This window comes from Grammomys surdaster, unplaced genomic scaffold (assembly GCF_004785775.1).
Source record: "Grammomys surdaster isolate TR1022 unplaced genomic scaffold, NIH_TR_1.0 141, whole genome shotgun sequence".
In the NCBI taxonomy this organism is placed as follows: domain Eukaryota; kingdom Metazoa; phylum Chordata; class Mammalia; order Rodentia; family Muridae; genus Grammomys; species Grammomys surdaster.
The window spans coordinates 6,876,579-6,897,768 of NW_021604599.1; the positions used below are offsets into that span (position 1 = coordinate 6,876,579).

A 21,190-nucleotide genomic window follows, 5' to 3' on the forward strand; every position below is an offset into this window, starting at 1 on the left:
GGTGGTGGGAGGGGAGGGGAGGCTTCTGTTTCCATATGCCAAAAACTCTTCTGGAAGATGCCCAGTGCAATAATACTGTTTGCTTTCAGGTGGCTGGAAGAAGAGAGAATTTTCACTCTGAACCCTGATTTTATTTTCCCATAGGAACCCTATGGATGCTTGACCTGTTCAAAAGATACAGATAAAACCTAAAGTAAACAAAACTGAAGCTACTGTTTCTTCTGTTTGAGCCCAGGCTAGAACAGGAAGCTGGGAACTGTGGCTGCTGGAGTGTGGGCTACTAAGCAGCTAAAAGAACAAACAAAGTCAAGTCTCCCTATTGGGGACACTAATCCATTTTATATCGAATTAAACCCACCTCACCATAGCTGGTCAACGCAAAGCAACATCGGTTTCTTCTTACCCTTAACTCTCCAAATGCTCCACTATCCTGCTCTCCCAGTCTCTGAGGTCCCAGAGTCTGCCCTGAAGTGTAGACTGTTAAAGCCCCAGAGCCTGGGTTCCCAGAGTCAGCCTAGGCAAGCCACAAGGAGCCAGGCTCTGTCTCGCTGTTGGGGCAAAGGGTGGGCAATGGGTTCTAGGTTCACACCAACCTTCTGTGACCCAAAGTGACTTGGTGACTCTGGGCCTTCTACACACAGAAACAATGAGTGGGTGAGAGGATTTGCAGAGGACCCGTTTGTTTTTTTCAAACGTGTCAAGGGAAAGAAAACAGCCTGGTTTTTTGTTTTCGTTTTTTTTTGTTTGTTTGTTTTCAATTCTATAAAGTAGTTCAAAGGGTTAGTGAGGTGCAAAGAAAGGACTGTTTTCATGGAGCTATTTTGAGGATAAGTCCTCCTGCGACCATGGTGAGGCCTAAAATGAAGACCAGCCCTTAGGTGGTGGGAGGGGACACTTGGAAGTGCTCCCAGGTCAGAGTATCTGTAGCATCACTCCACTCAGGGGCTGTCAATCATGATAAAGCTACAGCCAGGACATGCACACATCACAGTTCTGTGGCTACGAAGAGCCACAGCATGGCGGATTTGGGAAAGGGTCACACAAGTGTCCTTTCGGTGATGACACTTTGGGCTTATCATGTTTTCTACGCATATAGAAGTCCAAGTCCCTTGTAGTAAGAGAATCCACTCGATAGGGCCAGCCAATAGAATTCCAGCACCCTTAAGGCCCTGAACAGCCTTCAAGTTCTTGCCTACTGCCAAGGAAGCCATAGCCAGAAATGTCAGCAGTCCCAAGAGAGACAGAGAATCCTGTCTCATTGCCTAGAGATCTGCCAGCAGGGTGACCGATTTTGTATGGGTCTGAAATAAATGCAGAACCATGGACATTCTGGACTTGTTACAAACATGTCTGAGATCAACTTACTCCTGTCTCCCCCTTCCCTCTCCTAGTGATTCTGAAGGTAGCAACGAGGACCCTGAAGGTCTTTTCAGTGCAATCATATGCGTTTATGAATTCATCCTGGTTTCTGAGATACTCAGAACCACAGTTAGCTTTCAGGCCTGTCAGACATCACAGGGGCAGGCTTAAGAGCATCATTTTCTTGGATAGGCAAGGCCTTTCAAAGTGTTGGACTCACTGAGGCAAAAATAAAACAGATTTGGGGTTTGGATGGTTGTGCTCTCCTTGTAAAGAAAAAAATGGGGCATCAAAGGGAAGGGTCACTTTCCAAGAGCCAAATGAAGGTTGAGGGTAAAGCCCCACCTCAGGCTGCAGTACAGCCACAGCTGAGGATTTCAGCACCAAAAACCATTCCTCCAGAGAGTCGAGTTTTCCAGATGCATCAGCCACAGGAGCCAGGCACAGGTGTGGAAAGGTACAGCCAGTCTGGTTTCCTGCACCATTTCCACGTTTGCCACACTTCCCAGCCACGTCTCAATATAGCACATAAGCAAGATTTCCCAGTGTTCGCAGTTGTTTGAGAATCAAACAAAACTCCACACTGGTTAAGCAAAATACAACCAAGAGAGAAATCAGTCGTTCATCTAGCTAGACTCTTGCTGGCTTTGTTTCCTTGTGCCCTGGGACTGTGGGTAAGATCACAGAAACAGGTCACAGGACAGGCCTCTCAGGGAAGGTTGGCCAAAATCAGCAAATAGATGCACAGTGAGCCCTGAACTACAGCAAGAAAGGGGGACTGGAGACTGCTCAGTGGTTAAGAGCACTGGCTACTCTTCCAGAGGACCAGAATTCTATTCTTAGCACCTGTGTGGTAGCTCACAACTGTCTGTAACTCCTGTCTCAGGAGATTATAGTGACTTGGATATACTCACATGAGCTGAGAGAGTAGCCTGTTCTTCTAGGTATACACTTTATTAATTCATGTATTTTATGTATATGAGTGCTCTGTCTTCAGACACACCAGAAGAGGCAATCAGATCCAATTATAAGTGGTTGTGAGCCACCATGTGGTTGCTGGGAATTGAACTCAGGTCCTCTGGAAGATCAGTCAAGCACTCATAACCACTAAGCCATCTCTCCAGCCAGGCATGCACTTTAAAGATGATATCCTCTAATGTTATGACTAGAAGTTTGTCACTTCTTCCTCACTGAAGGGCTAGTCTGGGTTCCCTAAGGCTGTTCTCTGGTGGGACTAGACTTCAGTGGCTGTCTTTATGACTGGGGATCCCTAGAGGGAGGGGCTGTCCACTTTTGGAGCTATAAATGAAAAGGTTATGGGAGATCTGAGAAATAGATTATGAGCTGACACACAGGAGCATTTCAAATCCAGGGAGAGACACTTCATCCACTCCAAGTCACTCCTGGGTACTGCTGTTCAGCGCCACCTGTGGGGCTGGATATGTGCTGCCATGGCCTCAGTCACAAGTGTCCCAACAGAGAGAGATCCTTGAATTTGAAGGAAATGAATAATTTGTATTGTTTCTTTGAAATGACCCAGGCCTTTCTCCTTTGACCAAAGGACTACTCCTGAATACCCAGTTTCACTCCTTGCACTGACCTCTAGGGGGCAGCAGAGCAATGAAAAACAGTAACAGTGCCCATGGCCCGTCTTTCAAGCTGTGGCTGCCTACAGGATTGACCAAGTGGGTTCTGGATGCTCTAACTCCAGGATTCTGCAGCCATCAACCTCTGAGGCACCACTCTCAACAGCCAGGCTGTTATTGACCTCATTGCTGGAGGCTTTCCTCAGCCCAAAACTAATGGGAAGAGCAATCCTGACCAGCCTTGCTCTATCCCCAAGAGGACGAGGTGAAGTCACTTAGAACAGTGGCTAACACTGGGAGGTGTTCTCCAAGCCCTTATTCCTATATGCCATAATACCAAGCATTTCTGGGAAATGCAGTTTCTGGGGGAAACTGGCTTCTAATAAATTAATTTGCATTTGGAATGAACTTAGATGATCCAATGTTTTGGAACAGTGCTATCTAGACAGTGCTTTGAGATGCTAATTTGGCTAAATTGTTGTTGGGTTAAAAGGGCTTCCCCTGTGGGTGTGAAGAGCAGCATGCAAAGCATGCCTCTAATTTTCAAGACACTAAATATAATACGGTATTTTTCAGGAGTAAGCCACATTAGACCTAAGTGTTTCCAGAAGATCTGGAAGGTACAGCAAATTGTGACTATAGACACTATGGGAAATCCGATGAGCGCCTTCAAGCCCTCTCAAAGACACAAGGCAGTATAAACAATTTGCTGATGGCATTGGCAGCCACCTTCCTGTGACTTCCCACTCTGCTCCAGCAGCCCTAAGGAACATCTGTCCAGTTCAGTCGCTGGAAACCTGAACTGATTAAAAAAAAAAAAAAACACTGGAGAACAATCAAGGACAGAATGGAGGGCTAGCCTGGGCTAGCCTGCAACAGGTCCTAGAACCCACCACCAGCACTCCAAAAGGAAACCAACATGGATAGCCAAGCTAACAGATGCAAGTAGTGGGCTCTCAACAAATCTGGCTGCCTACTTTTCCTCTCATCTCCTAGGAGTGAGGGTGGTTTTTTTTTTTTGTTTCTGTTTTTGTAAGTTAAACACTAAGTGGTCTGAAACCACTTCCTGTTTTCTCAGAGGCGCTGGGTGATAAAGATCTCTTTCTCTAGAGCTCCTTAGCTTCTCGTGCTCATGCTCAGCTGTCTTCCAGTTCAGCCCTTCAGGATAGGCTGGCTACAAGACAAGAAAGGATCTGGTTGGTCCAGTGGTCAGGATGCTGCTTCCCAGTTCATTTACTCTTTCTCCTCATCTTCTCCTAGGGCAGATACTGGAAGCTGATGTACCTTTGTGCAAAGCAGAGAAAGGCTCCTTCCTCCGCACGGTGCTACATGTCTATAATCCATCACGCAGGAGACCGATACTGAGCAACAGAGAATTTGAGTGTAGAATTAGGATAATTATCAATACTCTATCTCAAACAGAAGGGAGGAGAAAGGAGGGTGGGGGAGGCAGGAGGACCGAGGGAGAGAAATAATAAGGGATGGATGGAGAAAAGAAAATGACCCCTCCCAAAACAGTGTATTGTTTTTTCTCTGAAAAACTTGAAAAGGATACTAACACAGGCTCAGAGCCTCCCTTGCCCACTTGGTTGGTCTTGATGCAATGCACAGAATAAAGATATCTCTCCCTGGAGTCTACCGCAGCCAGCACTCCCTAAGGCAGAAGCCAAAAGGAGCAGCCAGCCAGCCAGCAGCCTGCTGGGGAGGACAGAGCCCCCTGGCATCTCCACAGTAGCCTTCATGCCCAGCCCAAGTCTCCCATTCTCCCTCCCAGCAGCCTTCCCGCATGTGCTTCCTCCACACTGGGCCCGGAGGCAGAGTCCTTCTCTCCCCCAGACAACTCTGCACAGACCTCTGGAATCTTTCATCCAAATCCCTGCGTGAGTCTGAGGTCATGCTCTAAACCTACCAGGCAGCACTCTGGCCTTCTGGGGGGATAAGTTTTCTTAACAACTGCTGAGTTTACTTTCGGTTAAGTCAGGTGGCTTTGCCTGTGGGATATATGAAACTCATGACACAGCTCAACAAAGCAGCCAATTCTCACCATCCAATTAGTAAACAAACGCCGTTGTTATTTCCCCTTGACACTGAGACAGTAAACGATACTGTGGGAACCCTGAACCCCGCCCTGCACAGACCATCAGCAAAAGGCAAGACTGCCTCTTCTGAGGCTGCTCTGCCCTGGAAGATTGGGATTTTGGAAGGATGCATTCGGAAGTGATTTTTCCCCCCGGTGATGACAACTCTCAGTATCACATAAGAAATGAAATTGAAGCATTGATCTTATTCTTCAAATATAGGATAGCTTCAGTATTAAAATTAACATATAAATTTAGCATCCATCTTCTTCCCGACTTCCTTCTGCTGAGTAAATGCACATAGAAAGAATGAATCACTGAGACAGTCTGCGGTGAGATCAAGTTCATTTTTCATATCCGTCAGTTCAAATGCAGCCAGAGCCTGTTTCCTGGGCACCCGACAAATGTTTCCAGAATGTTCCCCTCCCACTGACTTTGTCCAGATCGATTCACAGGGCAAGAAAAGAGGAGGACTCTGAAAGGGGAGTCCCTAAGGGGCAAGTCCTAGAATATCTGGCTGCTGTATCCATTTTCCACTGCAGTTTCTCTTCATAAAATTTAAATATGTAAAATGACTCATCAGACGGCTTTTAGTTAACCTACCAACCTCCACCCGGAACCACTTCTGCTTGTGCTGTGCCTTGACCTGGCCATCAACTGTCACTTAGGAGCACATGCAAGCCTTGCTCCTTGATCTATGAAACTACTTTCACCCCACTATGAAGACTGCTGCTGCTTTTCCAAAATCCAAATCAGCAGGGTAAAAACTGTTCTCAAATGTCACCAGTCAACACCAGGAATAACCTGAAGGCTTCACAGTACCTTCTTGCCCCGGAGACACAAAGGGGACCACATATTTATACTATTATCTGATCTTTTACCAATGTGAAGTTTCCAGAAACAGACATTTCTGTTTCTATGTACCCAAATGTGTACCCACCTAGTGAATGACCCCATGTGTACTAGTCTGAGAGCAAGCACTCGGGTGCATACACAATGAGGTTTACCTTGCCATGTAAAGGTAGACTGGGAATCTCAGTTTTAAGAGTTTATATCCCTCGATCCTTTCACTCGACACAGGTCTGAGAAGAAAAGCACCATGGGAGAGAGAGAAACCATTCTCTAATCTAGTGAAGTCACAAATTACCTCGAGGACGGTGGATGTATACTGTCCCAAAAGCCAGGGATTCTGACTCATGGCAAAATCTGTTCAGCAATTTACCTTGGAAATGTTGCCCCAGGATGCGCAAACCACTTTGAGACAGAAGGATCACAGAAACAACGAACACACTCTCAACATCTTAGGTGAAAGAAGCATTTAACTAAAATTAGTAGACAGAACCTCACCAGAAGGAAACAGAGAGACTGGAGTTCAGTGTGAATCAACTTCTAATCAGACCGGACAGACAGACTTCCAGGACAGACAGTGAATATTGCAAGTCCACAGCCAAGCACCCAGTTGCTATGTGATAGTTGGAATTTATCTGGAAGTGGGGTGATTTCCCCCTGACCCCACATCCAGATGTTTACTTGCATGAGGAAGAGCAGCTGAGTGCTTGTGGGTAGGTATACCCGGCTCGCTTGAACTCTACATGCTGTTGCAGGATGATCGCCCGAGTCAGAATCTGAGAGGTTGTGCCACTTTAACCACAGGGACCTAACAGGAATGTAGAGGGAACCAAGGAATGATCTCTCACTCTAGAGTCCATGCCCACTCCTATCCCACCAAAATATTTTTTTTTTCGAAAGGTAACACAGGATGTGGGGAGGGACCAGACCAGCTCACAGGTAAACTGGTTCACAGATATTTCTGTCTTGCTGTCTGCCATAAGAAGTCTAAGACATTGATGGTACATGTCAATCAATTTTCGGTCCACCTGGGACCACTCAGCTCAACCTGGAGAAGTGATATCTAAAGGCAGGCTTCATAACAGCTTGGTTCAAACAGAAGCTTTATCATTGCTGCTTGTTAAACCAAGGTGAGGAAAACCATGGGGATGCAAATGTCTTTTAAAATGTATTTGCCTCGGGCAGACTCAGACATTAGACATCAGGGCCACGTCACACCTTTAAGTTCAAAGGACAAGTTATTCTTTCACTTTCTGGAAGCTAATGTTTACACAGAGCCTCAACAATAAAAATGATATTTACTTTCAAGCACTCTGGTATGTAACTGTGTCCATGAAAACATTATTAATAGTCCAAGCAACACAAAGAAATCTTTCTCTAAGATTGCTCATCTCAGAGGCACCCTGTGGAATGAAAAATGAGATTCTTCTTTTGAATAAGATCCTTCTCCCAGAGCTGTTCTGGACTTGAAGGAATCTCAGGATGAATGATGACCCTCCCATCACTCAAGAGCCCCTCAAAGCTGACACTTGTCGAGGGGTGCTCCCTGCATCTCCTCAGGTAGAGCCCCTTGTGCTTTGACTACTCGCTTTCCCTTCCAGATTCATAAGGTACAATTGTAGCATAATTGTCTGACCTGAGAAGCAGTAATCACCCCTCTCGGGCATTCTGAAGAACAGGAACAGTGAGTTATGGCACGGCAAGCCCAAGAATGCTTTCCTGGGGTGGGGGTGGGAGGGAGCCCTGAATGCTTTGCCTTATACTAGAATCATTCAAACGGAAATCGGAGAGCTCACACCTATATTCTGAATGTGAGGCTGCCGGACTTCCGGGGTGACGGCGTCCACGGACTTCACGTATTTTGTCAGGTCTCTACTGGACACACCTCGCTTCTTACTCTCACTTAGCCGTACACTCTTAGTAGTTTACTGTGTTTTACTGGTACTGATTAGTTTGGAGTGCTGGGGAGTGAACCAGAGCCCACATCTGCTGAACCCAGGCCCCACCAGGACAGGAAATGACCAGTGTAAGACATGTCCCCACTGAACGGTATCTTGGTTTCAGACCCATGCGTTAACAGGGAGGTTCTATGTTTGGAGATCTTCCTTCCACAAGCAGAAAAGACATCAACCAAGATCATGTCCTTAGTTTATTTTTCTAGAGTCCTTACTTAGCATGCTACATTAACCTGACAAAGCTTAATCTTGTGTTCGTTCCGAGATAACGTTTCATGCAGTTCACAGCTGGGATTGGGTTTTTATGTTGACATTACACGTGTTTCGGTTCAGCCATGTGAAAAGAATAATTCTTAATGGAGTTTGTCTCTGAAAACTGTCCGAGCTTAAATAAGAGGCTGCGCAGTCCGCTCTGGTCTGAATGCAGTCTCTCTTTAGAATGGGAGCCCCTGCTCATAGCCAGTCGGCAATCAAACCACTAAGGTTTCCAGTATCCTGAGGAATCCTCTTTTACAAAATGGCATTCAAGTATACTATTTCACTGAACAGTTCAGGTTGAATTCAGGAGTAAAGCTGACCACCCCCCCCCAATGAAATCCCCCACTGGCCCAGCCTCTCCAGGCAGTCAGTCCTCAGATTTAAACTCATTTACACTCAGCACTAAATCCACAGAGCAGAGAGCTATTTGGCATTTTCCAGTGAAATACAGGAAATTAAATAAGTTATGTTTTTATTGCTAATGTATAGACTATCAAGCACAGTCACTTTGTCAAACAGGAGGAAAGAGTATACAGTATTAGTGGACTCTCCTGGGGGGCCCAGGGTTCCAGCACACACAAAATGTCACCTGGTCACCAGCCATAGGTACACTTTACGATGACGTGTTGAGTATTCTAGAATCCGAGGAGTCAGACCTCTCGTCGTAGTCATCCTCTGTGTAGATGGACTGCTTTGTCACGATTGGACACCCGTCGTCGGGGATGGAGATCCGAGGGTCCTCCGTGGTGCGAGAGGAGAGCACGGGCGAGCTCCGGAAGACGCTAGTGGAGTTACTGGGAAATGGACTGACATACTGGGACCTCAGCTGGTACTGCTGCTGCAGCGTCATGGTGTTCCACAGGGTGACATCATTGGGCAAAAAGGGGCTTGACTGGTTTCTGGCCAATGTATTCCTCAGCATCAGCGGGTACCGGGGTGGCTGGGGGAAAGGATGCTGCAGGGGCACAGCCAACGGGTTGGGGACCACGTTGCTGGAGTCCGCGGAAAAGCGTAAGGTGTCAGGGACTCGGAAGGCAGAGCCCACCGACCACTTGGAGGAAGAGATAGGGTAGGAGCCCAGCGTGTGTTCAAAGATATGGCCGCTAGAGGGCAGCACTAGGCTCTCCTCGGCCGTCCGCTCCGCCCCAACCGCGGAGGATCGACTGGACAGCAGGACCTCCACAGCACTGACCAGGTCGCCCCCGCAGCCTTTCAGGATGAGCTCCAGTACAGTGGGCTTCTGGTTGGGAAAGATTTTCTTCAACACTTCCAGGGGTGGCCGGTTGGCTTTCAAGCTGAAGGGTAGAGAGACGGTCCCCGACGGGCCCTCGATCAGGAGGTGGCTCTGCTCGGCGTGGTACTTAGGACTGTCAGGGCAGCTCTCGGGGTTGCCCCCGTTTTTCTGCACGGCGTACCCACCTTCATCCACGGACACGATCTCGGGGCTCTCCGGAGTGAAGCAGTTCTTGCTTTTGACAACATCTGGGGAGCTCCTCTGGTCTGTGTCTTTGTCACTGAAGGCCTCCGCAGCATTGTCCGCTGAACTGCTGTCCCCAAGTCGCTCTTCAGTCAAATCTGAAAGACAAGAGAACAGTTGGGTTAATCCCTTCCTTGGTGTGCTCAGAGTCAAGCAGCACTCAGCCTTCTGGGATGAGGGAGTTTGGCTCAATGGGTCATAACACACTGCCAGCCTTTAAAGAAGAAATCAAAAGCCATTGGCAAAGGGAGTCAGTAAAAGATGGTGCAATCAGTGTTTTCTCGGAATGCTGTAGGAGAGGAGGCTTGCCTTAAAAACAGAATGGCCACATAAATGTGTAAGCACAGAAGGCCTGGACTTCACCCCACCAGCTACCCACATAGTGGGCCTGTGAGTCTCTGAACCAAGCCAGAGCACAGGAAAAGGCCACAGGAGGGGCTCTGGCCATCATCACCTGCTGCACACACCCCATAGGGGACTTTAATAATCCCACCTGCTTCCCATGGCCTGCTTTTATGCTAAGTAGGGCTTGTGATCAGGACAGGTCTGGTTTGTTGGTTTTTTCGTTGTTTTTTTTTTTTAATAAAATCAGGTTATCATGTACAATAACTAGTTTCTAAGTGAAAGATAAATGCAACCCTTGAAATCACTTGTAAAAGGCCACTGAATGAAGGGCCAGGCAAAGTCAGCAGCCTGGGCCTTTACTAAAGACCAAACAAAGCCAGTTCAAATCCTGGATGGCAGGACAGATGCTGGAGAGGAGAAAGAAATGGCTGGAAGGTTCAGAAACTGTCCACCATGTATGGCAAGAGGTAGACAGGTGCCTTTGGTGTGCCATGGAAAGGACCTACAGCAACGTTTCAAAGTATGTTTGGAGGAGGAAGGATGACAAAGAATTTTCTTAATAGAGCCAAGACTAGCTATGAAACAGACCAGTTGCCAATGTGACATTTTAACTTAGGATGTTACCCAAGAGGAGAAAGCGCTGCAATACTAAATAGTCAGAAGGGAGTGGGCAAGAGGGCTCTGGGCTTCATTGTAAATAAAGGAGCATTTTTTTTTTTACTAGCAAACTACATGCAAATAGATTGTTATCCTTTAAAAAGAATGTGCTAGTAGTGGCTGCTTAATCCAGAGTAACTGATCTGAAGGAAAAAGGAAGGAAGGGAGGGAGGGAGGGAGGGAAGGAAGGAGGAAGGGAGGGAGGAAGGAAGGAAAAGAAAACAGGAAAATAAAAAAGAAAAGAAAACCACTCCTGATGAGGCAGTTGTCAGGCTGTGAGAGAGTCGTGGACCTGTGTTTTCTCTTCTGGCCTGAATAGCTTCATTGTGAGTCTCTGTGGGCAAACCTGCTTGTGTGCAGATAGCCAGAGGTGAAATTTCATCAAAGCAGCTTCTAGAAGGCACCCTCTCCTACCTGTTGTTGTTTACTTTCAAAGCTTTTAACAAAGGCCCATTGATGGACATGTCTCTAACACCACACGGATCCTAAGCACAAGGGAAGCCAACAAAAGCCTGTAGCCAAACACAAGAGTTTTAAAGCATTCTTAGATTATAACAAAGCATTCAGGTTTCAACCACATCGAATACAAATGCATACTCGTCCCAAACTGTCACCTATAGTACACTGTTCTTTTCAATAAAAGCTAGTAGGTTTCTATTGTTGGGGTTCATTTGTAGTCTACACAATGAATCCCCCCTTTGCTCCCAGTGGTTACTCTGGGATTCACCAAAGACCTAGTTTTACAACACAAATTTAGCATCTTCTCTCCTTCTGCTTCCCAGGACAACAGGTCCAGCTTTTACCTCCCAGTTACTGAACTGCTTGAATCCCCTGTCCTTGGCACACAAGATAAAACCGACCAAACAAAAAGGCTCCTGTAGATTTATATTCTAGGCAGCCTGCACTCATGTATATCCCCCTGACGCATGACCCCATAGATAACTCCCCAACACTCTTATTCCCAAACCCTCCGAGAAGGGCTAGACAGTGACAGTGTGTTAGCTCTGAAATGAGCCCACAGTTGCATTTTGACCCCTGTTCAATAGAGCCTTGGAAAACAAGTTCAGTATTTTCCCCATGTACATATGATATGTTTACAATGGTACACATCTCTAGACACCTAGATTCAGCTTCTATGGTCTATCATCAGCATCATGCATTTATTGACCCTACAATAGACCGAATCAAAAGACAGACGGGAGACAGCAGGAAGCATAAACTCGTGGAAGTTATTAACTCGGGGAAACAGATGCATGTGCTGGAGAGAAAGCACACAAGACCAGGTATAGTTCTGGAGGCATGGAATACATTATTCACAGGGATCCTAAGGTTGGAGCAACCCACATTGTTCATCAATGACTGAAGGGATAAACAGAATATTATTCAGGCTCAAAAAGGAATGGAATTCTGATATCTGCTATATGGAAGAACTTTAAATGATATTCTAACTAAAATAAGCTGTCCACAAAAGAAGTTACGTGATTTCACTTCTATGAGGTGCTCAGAGTGGACACAGCACAGAGACGGTAGAAAGGTAGTTCTAGGGGAGGGGAGACAGGAGTTACTCTTTAATGAACACGGGGTTTCAACAGAGGATAATGAAAATGTGCTGGATGGGTAGTAGTGGCTGTTTTAAAGCCTCATAAACGTCTTTAATGTCAACAAGCTGTCCACCTTAAGATGGTAAAAAAAAAATCTGTCACCTATATTTTACCATAAAACAAGAAAAATAAGACAAGGTATCACAGCAGTCTGCTGAACTGGTAAGGTTTGGGTTTTGTTTGTTGTTGTTTTGCTTCTGCTAGAGAAATGGCCTTGTCTTTGAGAATAAGGGGCACATTTACACACCTGGAAAGCTCTCAACCTTGCCATCCTGAACAGAAACAAGCTTTAAAAAAGCTTCGTGTCTTAAAAGGTAACATTTCACACGCCTTGGGTGGATTCAAACACTGAAAACTTCTTCAGCAAAACAGCTTCATCAGCCTGGTTCAGTCTTCCACAGCTGACTCCAGGCTCCAGGTAACCCCTGGACCAGGTGAGTGAGGGACACTTAGGGTCGATGCTCCAGCTACTTAAACAAACCTATAAAAACATATTTTCCTCAAGGCAGCGACAGACACTGGGAGGCAGGATTTTAAGTTGGACAGGATACAATTCTACCTTTGTATCTATTTTCCAAGTTCTTCAGAACACACCTCATGTCATCTTACATGGCTGCCAGCTTGTTTAGGTAACTGGAAGGCCTCAAATGACAAATGGTGGTGAAGCCATTCTCCACTCTCTGTGCTGTCCTCTGTCCATGCTACATGCCAATGTACTGTGCACTTTGGGGTATTTGCCAGTGTACTGTGTGCTTTGGGGTATTTGCCAGTGTGCTGTGTGCTTTGGGGTATTTGCCAGTTTACTGTGTGCTTTGGGGTTTTTGAACTGTGGAGGAGGAGAAGGAGCACTGTGCTGAGTCATCCCTGCTCTTCAAAGATTTCTGGGCTCCTCAGCATCCCAGTGTCAGTGTCCAGGCTATTGCTAACTGTGAGAAAAGCTGACAGGATGTCCTAGGAACCAAATGCATGAATTAAGAGCTTTGTAATCAACTGAGTTCAGCAGTGATTATGCCATGGAGGGGGAGGCACCGGCCAGAGAGAGAAGCAGGTTGACATACCAGAGGGCACACAAATTTGAGAAATAAATGTACACAGAATGCCCACCAGCACCCAAGGGTGCCAGGTTTCAAAACAGAGCCAAAGATGATGGGCCTCAAAACCTGTACCAAGGAAAACTCCTCACCCAAAAAATAATTTCTGAAAAGCAGAACAGACAGTTCCTGCAATTTGGGGGAACTCTGATGTCTATTAATGTACCTAAACTAAAGCCATTGCAGGCTGCTATAAACACAGACTTTCACAAGTAATTACAGAGGGTAAGAGTTAAGCTCAGTGATAAAGAGTAATTTAATAATAGGTATTCCTTTACATTTCCAGGGTCTCCCCTCCTAAATGATCTGTACAAATCATTCCAATTGGTGTAAAGCGCAAAGGCCTTTCTAGACACAGAACCACGGAATGTCAATTGAGAACACAAAACAAGAATATTCCCTTCTGCCTTATTGAAACAGAGACTCTTGTCGGAACATAAAGAATGGAGGTATATTTCAATTGACAGTTTTAACTCTATAATACAGTACAGGAAGGCAAAACCAACCAGTCAAAAGTAGATGAAACCATGACACTATATTTCTGTCATGACAGGCCTGTTATTACAAGTAAGGACATGCTTTTTAAGCATTACAAAAGACAAAACGCCAAACCTTTTAAAAGTATCATCAAATATCCGAGGTCGAAGCAGAAATGCTCACGTTCCAACCCTGAAACAAGCTTTTCATTAAGGTTTACAAGAGCGTCATTAAAGATATGTTTTCTTTAAAAAAACAACAACAAAAAACAATGCCACCTCCTAAGCACATATGCCATGCAATGACAGCTATACTTTCTTTTTTGCTAAAAATAAATAAATAATAATAATGAACAGATCAAAGAAAGTGGCTTCCGGTCTAAAAATTACAATTTGAACAATCTTTCTATGAGTCTCTTCATATAAAAATACAACTTTTTGAAAAATGTATTGAAATAGTTTAAGAAAGCCTGCCATCTGTATGAAACAAACAGTTTGCTCAAACTACATACAAATGGAAAAGGGCTCTGACTTAGCTGTCACTGGCGTTAGAGACTCTATTCAATTAGTGCACAAAACCTAAACCCACCTAACACCTAGAACGAGACAGAGCACTGACCGGATTCTCATAACTCAGGTATCACAGACTCGCCCCGCCCCGAAGCACGACATGCAGTTGGAAATGCTCCTGTGATTTTGGGGAGATAGATCTCTAGGCAGTGATGGCAGGGGGAACTCCTCGGGGGGCAGGGGGTCCAGAGTCAAACATTTAACAAAGTGGGTTTCTCCTACTCTCTGATGATCTCACAGTAGGAGTGAGGAATCATTACAAACTGAGTGAGTAGAAATTTGAAGAAAGTGATGATATTAATAAATTTTGTTCTAAAAGTGTGTGTGTGTGTGCATGTGCACCTATGTAAACATGAAATACTCAATGGTTTGCTTTGGAGAAGATCAGCGCCATTTAACACTGTATAAAGGGTTCAGGATGATCTCCTTAACCTGGCCTGGTAGTGCACACTGGTAATCCTAACACTCAAGAGGCTGACAGGAAGAACCTAAGTCTGAGATTCTGTCAAGCCAAGATTTTGTAGGGACATTGCTTAGACAGGGCTGGTGAGCTTTAGGAAATATAATTTACAATTTTAGCGTGTCTTACAAAAGATATCAGCATGATCCCTTTCCTAGAAACTAGAAGCTTTGAAAAGGTTGCAGAGAAATCAACAAATTTCCTGTTCATTGGATATTTACAAAGATGTAACTGGCTGGTTGCTTATCCTTCTACTTAACAAATCCCCTTAAATCCTCGATATCCCTGGGTACTGGGCTAGGTAAGATTATACACAGGTAACTGCAGCATTGCCTTGGCCACTGGGGCTTACAAGATAGCTAACCTTTTGCAAAATTCCAAAGTATCTGATCCATTGCTCTCACTTTATGATGCTACACAGCGAGTCACACAGAAGCCAGAAGCAGTGCAGACTATGGTGTCTTCACACAGAAGGGAATATTATTCACACATGAAGACACTGAGCTAATAAAGCAATACTCCGTGGCAGAGAACAGTAGAACATTGATGTCAGCCTGAAATTCAGGTCTGACTAGTAACTGTAGAATCCACAAGCGATGAATGTTCTGAGTTTCTCATTGTGTTCTATTATTTGGAAGGTGGCTGTACTTTTTAAAATCTGTTTAGCCATAAAACAAAAGGGAAGCCCTCATCTACCTCTCTACCTTCATGCTTTTCCTTCCCAGAAAAGGAAAGTGTGTTGATTAGGCTGGGGGGACAGCTAAGATGCTGTGTGTAAGTCAGAACATATGTGTGGCAAAGTGGTGGTCCTTTGATGACCAGAGGCCTACTATGTAATCAAAACTACACTGGACTAGAACTAGGGACTCCAAGGACCTGAACGGTTAATGGCTAGAGGGGTGGGGGTGGGGGTGCAGCAGGTTAAATGGTAAAAGAAAGAAAGAAAAACAGCCATCATAGAGTAAAAAAGAAGGCAGGCAGGCAGGCAAATGGGTTTTCACTGGGCACTCTTCTTCCCAGTCAGGAAGAAATGCAACAGTTCCGGAAAAGGTTCCAAGTTCTGCAGGGTCTTTGATTTATGAAGATTTACCCCCCTTCTCTCTGTAAAGCTGTTAACAGAAAGTGCTGACTTGCTGCAGAAAAGAATTTCTCATCGATGCTCTTTGATTGTATTTTGCAAACAAAGCGCCTGTTGCTTGGTAACGTTTCACTTGAGCCTGACCTTCTCCAAAAGTTATTGCTATCAGATTCGATTTACACTGTCCTCCTGTGATTACTGTAATCTTTTAAACCCGAGAGTTCATCCATCAGGGAGAGGAAAAGTTGGTTGTAAGTGGGGAGCACCGTCATCCCTCAGATTTATAAGGCATGGAGCAGGCTGGGGCTCTCTGCCTGGCAACAGACTCCAGTTACTAGGGGAGGATTCTCTTTTTCCTTTAACCTTAGTTCTCGGCTCCATCAGACAGACCGGAACATTCCAATGTCTCTCAGGGTAGGCGGGATCAAGAGGAAGCAGGCAGGGACCTGAGGCCAGAGGGGCTGAGAAGGAAGATCTCAGGGAGACTTGCTTTAGGTCCTTAGGTAAGGGAGGAGCAGTGACTAGGGGCAAGCAGACAACCTTCAGTTCTCAGAGAAGCCAGCATGCTGTCACTATAAGCCTCTCCTGAGCTACCCGCCACTCCAACCAGGGCTAGGGCCACCAGAAAGGCCAGCCTCCTGTGCCTGGCCAGTCAGGCATTCCCTACATCACTGTAACTGACCTACCCAACAAATCTAGTAAGGAAAAGACTGGATTCTTTACTACCAAAGCCAGATCTGAATAAGAGGTTCTAAGTGGCAGTCTTGCTGTCCTGGTATTTCTTTCTATCGGGCTTTTCTTAAAGACCCTTGCTGCAAATCAAGCCATCTTAAAGCCAGATGCGTTTTTTTTTTTTTTCGTTTTTTCCATTCACAGGTAGACACCCCAGATGACTTGAAATTGTTCCTGGCTTCTTTCTTGCTCTGGGTGTACAGTCAGACAGGAACCCTTAACACAAACGGCCAAGAATTTCTCTTTGGAGAATTAAAAGAGAAAAGAATTACAACGAAGGAAGCAGACAGACTGGGCAACCCAAATCAAGCTGGGGCTGGAAGCCCAGATAAAGGTGCTTCAGCAGGAGGCAAAACAAGGTCCGCTTTCCAAATCCCTCCCCCTCCCTCCCTCTTCCTTTCTCTCTGCCTTGTCTGCTTCTCTCAGAACTAAAGAACATCTTATTTTCCTTCCATCTCCAATTCAAGAGCATTTAAATAACAAACATATCAGTTATTTAAATTAAATTAAACTTATATATATTTATCTTACACATACATGTACATACATATGGCATATATATTATGGTATATCTATTTATATCTATAGATATATCTACAGGTATCTATAGAGACACTGGACTAGAACTAGGGATTCTCTGTAGGTATCTATAGAAATATCTATAGATATATCTAGATATAGATATATAGATATAGATATGGTACATCTGCCATATGGCAGATATACACCAGGGAAGATTCCACAGCCACTGATCTTTCCTCTCTAGGCACCAGAGCCTATGGCCACCCAGGAACCTTCTCTAGAAGTTTGAGGTAAGGTAGCAAATGTGACTGTAGCTTCTCACCTTGGCCATGACCCTTAACTTCCCTTAGATCCAGAGCCCTCGGTCCTGAAAGGCTGGCTTGGCTGGTTTGATTAAGACTTCTTGGGGTCAGACGCTCAAACAGCTGCAAAAGGTTAGGCTCCCTGAGTCGTTTTCACGGAGGGGGGGTGATGGAGGGGACACAAAGGGAAGTCAGGAGTAGAGTGTGTGGGTTGCACAGTATCTATAGTGAAGGGTAACTTAGAAATTGGAGCGAAATTAAAATCAAATTTAATTACATCAGAGATGACAGGGAGAAGAAGGCTATAATTAAAACACAAGTTTCAATCCGTAGTTGAAATAGTCGGTAGAATCTTCTTAAACTCACACTGAAAGCAGTGCTCAAACATTCCTTTAAGACATCTGAAGGAGAGCTTAGGAAGATTCCTTCTAGTTAGAAAACCGAGTTTTGGTGTTCATGTCTTTTCCCTGAACTACATGAGCTTTCTCCCATGATGCCTAGCCAACAGCCTTCTTAAGGCCTGTGCTTTCCTCAAATATTCAGAGAAGAAACAGACTCCCTCAGTGTGATAGCGATGTGAGGGGAGCCCTCTGCCTGCAAAATTCTCAAGCCAATTTTCAAAGCCCAAGCTGACAAAGGAGCAGACCTAAACGGTTCTAGCAGTTTCTAGACTCAGAGACTGCTGCTGAGCACTGGCTCACAGCCCTTCCACCCCAATGGGGACACACTTACTCTCTTGGTGGAATGGACTAACTTAGACAGGAAGATCTAATATGCTTCCAAAAATGATGGCGTGCTACATACAAATACATTGCAGAAATCTACCACAACAGGCAGTCCCGACCAGGAGTGTTTAATTTAATTTGGCCGCCCCTTCCCAACAGAGTTGCTTTAAAAAAAAGAAAATGTTGCATAGAAGCAATCTATTTGTGCTCCTGGTGAAAAACTGTAGTCAGTTTGTTTTAGAACCTTGTCCCAAACCAAGTGATCTTCTTTTCCTTATCGGAACGCAATTGATAAACGAAAACAAAAGTTAGCCAATGTACAAGGTATGTGGTGTGACCGGCTGGAAACTGAACCCCTGGTCCCACACAGCTAAGTCTCTGGATGTCTTTCTTTCCTCCTCCTCCTCCTCTTCCTCTTCCCCTTCCTCTTCCTTTCCCCCTCCCCCTTCACTTGTTTTCAGTTTGGAAAGGCTCAGGCTACCCCTGAGTATCTGGTGAACATAGAGGAGAGAAATCATGCACCGAGCCTGGTTTGCACGCTTGAAATTCTTTGCCCCTTTTAATTCTCCTAAAGCTTGGACCCTCCTACCGTTGCATCAACTTGGCCTCCAAGACGTCCTCACCCACTCCATTTTCAGCTTGTTTTGGATTTTGTGACTCTTCATAACTCTTGGCTATGGAAGAGGACAACCGGTGGAGGACCACACGATGTTAAAGGAGTCCCCTACTCGGACAGAGACCACAGAACTCAAGGTTACTGCTCTGTAAAAGCTGCTGGTAGGCAGCTGGGCACTGAACTAGCAACGTGAATTTTAACTCGGTCTTCTGCTCTAGTCCTGGGGACGCTAATCCTAGAGCCAGGAACGCCCGGAATGGAGAATTAAAAGTTAGGAGCATAGAATCACTTCTGGGACTAAGACCAAACTCTCCTCCTTGTTCTCAGGACAAATACAGAAAACCCTTTTCCCACCCTAGGCCCAAGTTTCTGGGGGGCGGGTTTGCGCTTCTGAAACATGCTTATATGTTCCTTGTAGTTAAAAATTCACAAAACCCAGTCAGCAACTGCCTTCGGAACTTCAGGCCTACAGGGCACACCTGAGCCTGAAGGTGGAACTGACTGGCCAACCACCAACACGTGTATAGTTTCCCCCCAGTTCAGCACAGTGCTCTGGGGGTTCTCTGAAGAAGAGCTGTCACTGAGCAGCTGAGAAAGTGGAGACAGCAGCTATAGCTACCAAAAACTGCGGGCCTTTCACTCCTAATTTCAATACACCCCATACCGGAGGAGATGGGCCGTCTCCTCTGTACATTTACCCAGTGAAGGGGAAACACCAAACTCTATTGAATTCCGGTTGCCATGAAGCTGAGGGAGGCCAGGAGTGAAGGAAGCTAGAGGCTCCTCCGACGAAATAGAGGGTTAGGGAGCAGCCAGACCCAGAAAGGAGCCAGAAAGAGAACTACGTGGAAACTGGGGTCTGCCCACTGTTACCCCATCCCCAAGTCAAAGCACTTCTGAAGAGAGGGAAGCTAGATGTCCAGAAAGCCCCGCATTGTTTCATGCCAGGCCAAGCCCCCACCCCACCCCCATAATCCTGGAAAAGCACTTGCTAGGTTTTCTCCACTGTAGGCCAAGTTTTGTTTTTAATTTCTTCACACCATGGCAGTCCGGAAAAACGGTAATAGAGGACCAAAGAAGTGGTTCAGCAAGAAAAGAGTTAACTGGTCTCACTTTGGAGCCTTTTGGAACCTTTTCCTTTCTTAAAAGGCGCTTCATTTTATGGAACTCTAAGTCGTGAGGCCTCTTAGCCAGGCCAAAAACAAATAAAAAAAATTTTTTAAAAACTGATTACGAGTTCCTTTAAGTAAGAGTTAAACGCCTTTTTTTGCTTCCGTGTCCCAGACCAAACTAAAAATGATCTAGAAACAGCAAAGCACTGGGCCCTGACTGCTAACCAGCACCTACTTACCCCCTAGCTCCAAGTGGGAGCAACCTCACCCCCCAAAACCGGCAGCCAAGAAAACCATTCTCATCTTGGTGCGTTTAAAATCATCTTCCCCAAGACATTTTACTCTTGGAACTAACCTGCTATGTTCCCTTTTAGCCCTAGAAAAGCATCTAAAGATGGGGAGACTCAGCCAGGCTATTTGGTTGGCCCCTCTGGCGGGCTCCTGGGTTCCACCGGCTTCAGACTCTCAACACCCACTTTGCCTGGAGAGTAAAAACCGGTGCCTGGTGGGGGGTGGGCAGGCCTAACCAGGTCAACTTGCCACAAACTTGTCCTCGGCCTTCCCTACGGATCCTCGAGAGACCCCAGCCCCGTAGACGCTCTCACCTGGCTTAGCAAGCTGCGCTGGCAGCGTCCCGGGCGGGGGCTCCGCGACCCAGCGCAGCGCGGCGGCCGCGGCCAACTCGGCGGCGGGACGAGGCGGCGCCGGCGGCTGGGACGTCTGGGAGGCTGGCGACGACTGCGAGGCGGTGGTGGCGGTGGCGGCAGCGTCCCCCGGCGGTGGGGGCCCCGGCAGAGCCCGCAGCGAGTCCGGGATGAGGCTCTCCAGGCTCTCGTTGGCCTGCTGCCGGCGCAACGCTACCTGCGCCGCCATCACCCGCTGCCGCTCGATGATCAGGATGCACTTCTCGCAGGTGCAGTCCTTGAAGCGACAGTAGCGTTTGTGGCCCTTGAGCCAGGATAGCACCCCGTGGTTCCGGCAGCGCGCGCACTTGGGTGTGCGCTGCAAGGGCGCCCGCGGCGGCTGCGACACCGGGCCGCCCATATACAGGTAGGGGGAGCCGTAGCCGTTCATGCTCAGGGCTCCCCCCGGCCGGCGGCGGGAGCTGGAGCGCGGAGCTCGAGCTCGAAGGCCTGCTCTCGAAAGGTCCCAGAAGGTCGGCGGCGGCCGGAGGTACGGCACCAGTCTCCCCGGCTCCGATGGCGCTCGCAGCCCGCCGGTCCCCACGCGCGCCGCCTCTCTGCCCGCAGCTCTCGGGGGACGCAGGCTCCACCCGCTGGTCCTCCCACGCCGAGGCTCTCCGGCAGCTGCAAGGAGCCCGGGAGAGCTCTGATTACGGTC

At 46.6% G+C, this 21,190-nt stretch overlaps 1 protein-coding gene across 1 annotated transcript; it reads right to left on the minus strand.

Annotated features, from left to right (window-relative positions):
- Positions 1-8,010: 8,010 nt before the first annotated feature.
- On the minus strand, positions 8,011-21,190 carry Dmrt3 (doublesex and mab-3 related transcription factor 3). Its single transcript, XM_028764121.1, has 2 exons — positions 20,455-21,190; positions 8,011-9,660 (listed from the first exon to the last, which is right to left on the minus strand). The coding sequence occupies exons 1-2, from the start codon at positions 20,921-20,923 to the stop codon at positions 8,699-8,701; spliced, it is 1,431 nt and encodes a 476-aa protein (XP_028619954.1). The 5' UTR covers positions 20,924-21,190; the 3' UTR covers positions 8,011-8,698.

Bases quoted from the DNA above. Each gene is read 5' to 3' on its own strand.
- Dmrt3 (XM_028764121.1), bottom strand. From the start codon at position 20,923: ATGAACGGCTACGGCTCCCCCTACCTGTATATGGGCGGCCCGGTGTCG. The intron at 9,661-20,454 runs GTGAGAGCGTCT...CTTGTCTTTCAG, and splicing joins AGCGCAGCTTGCTAAGCCAG to ATTTGACTGAAGAGCGACTT.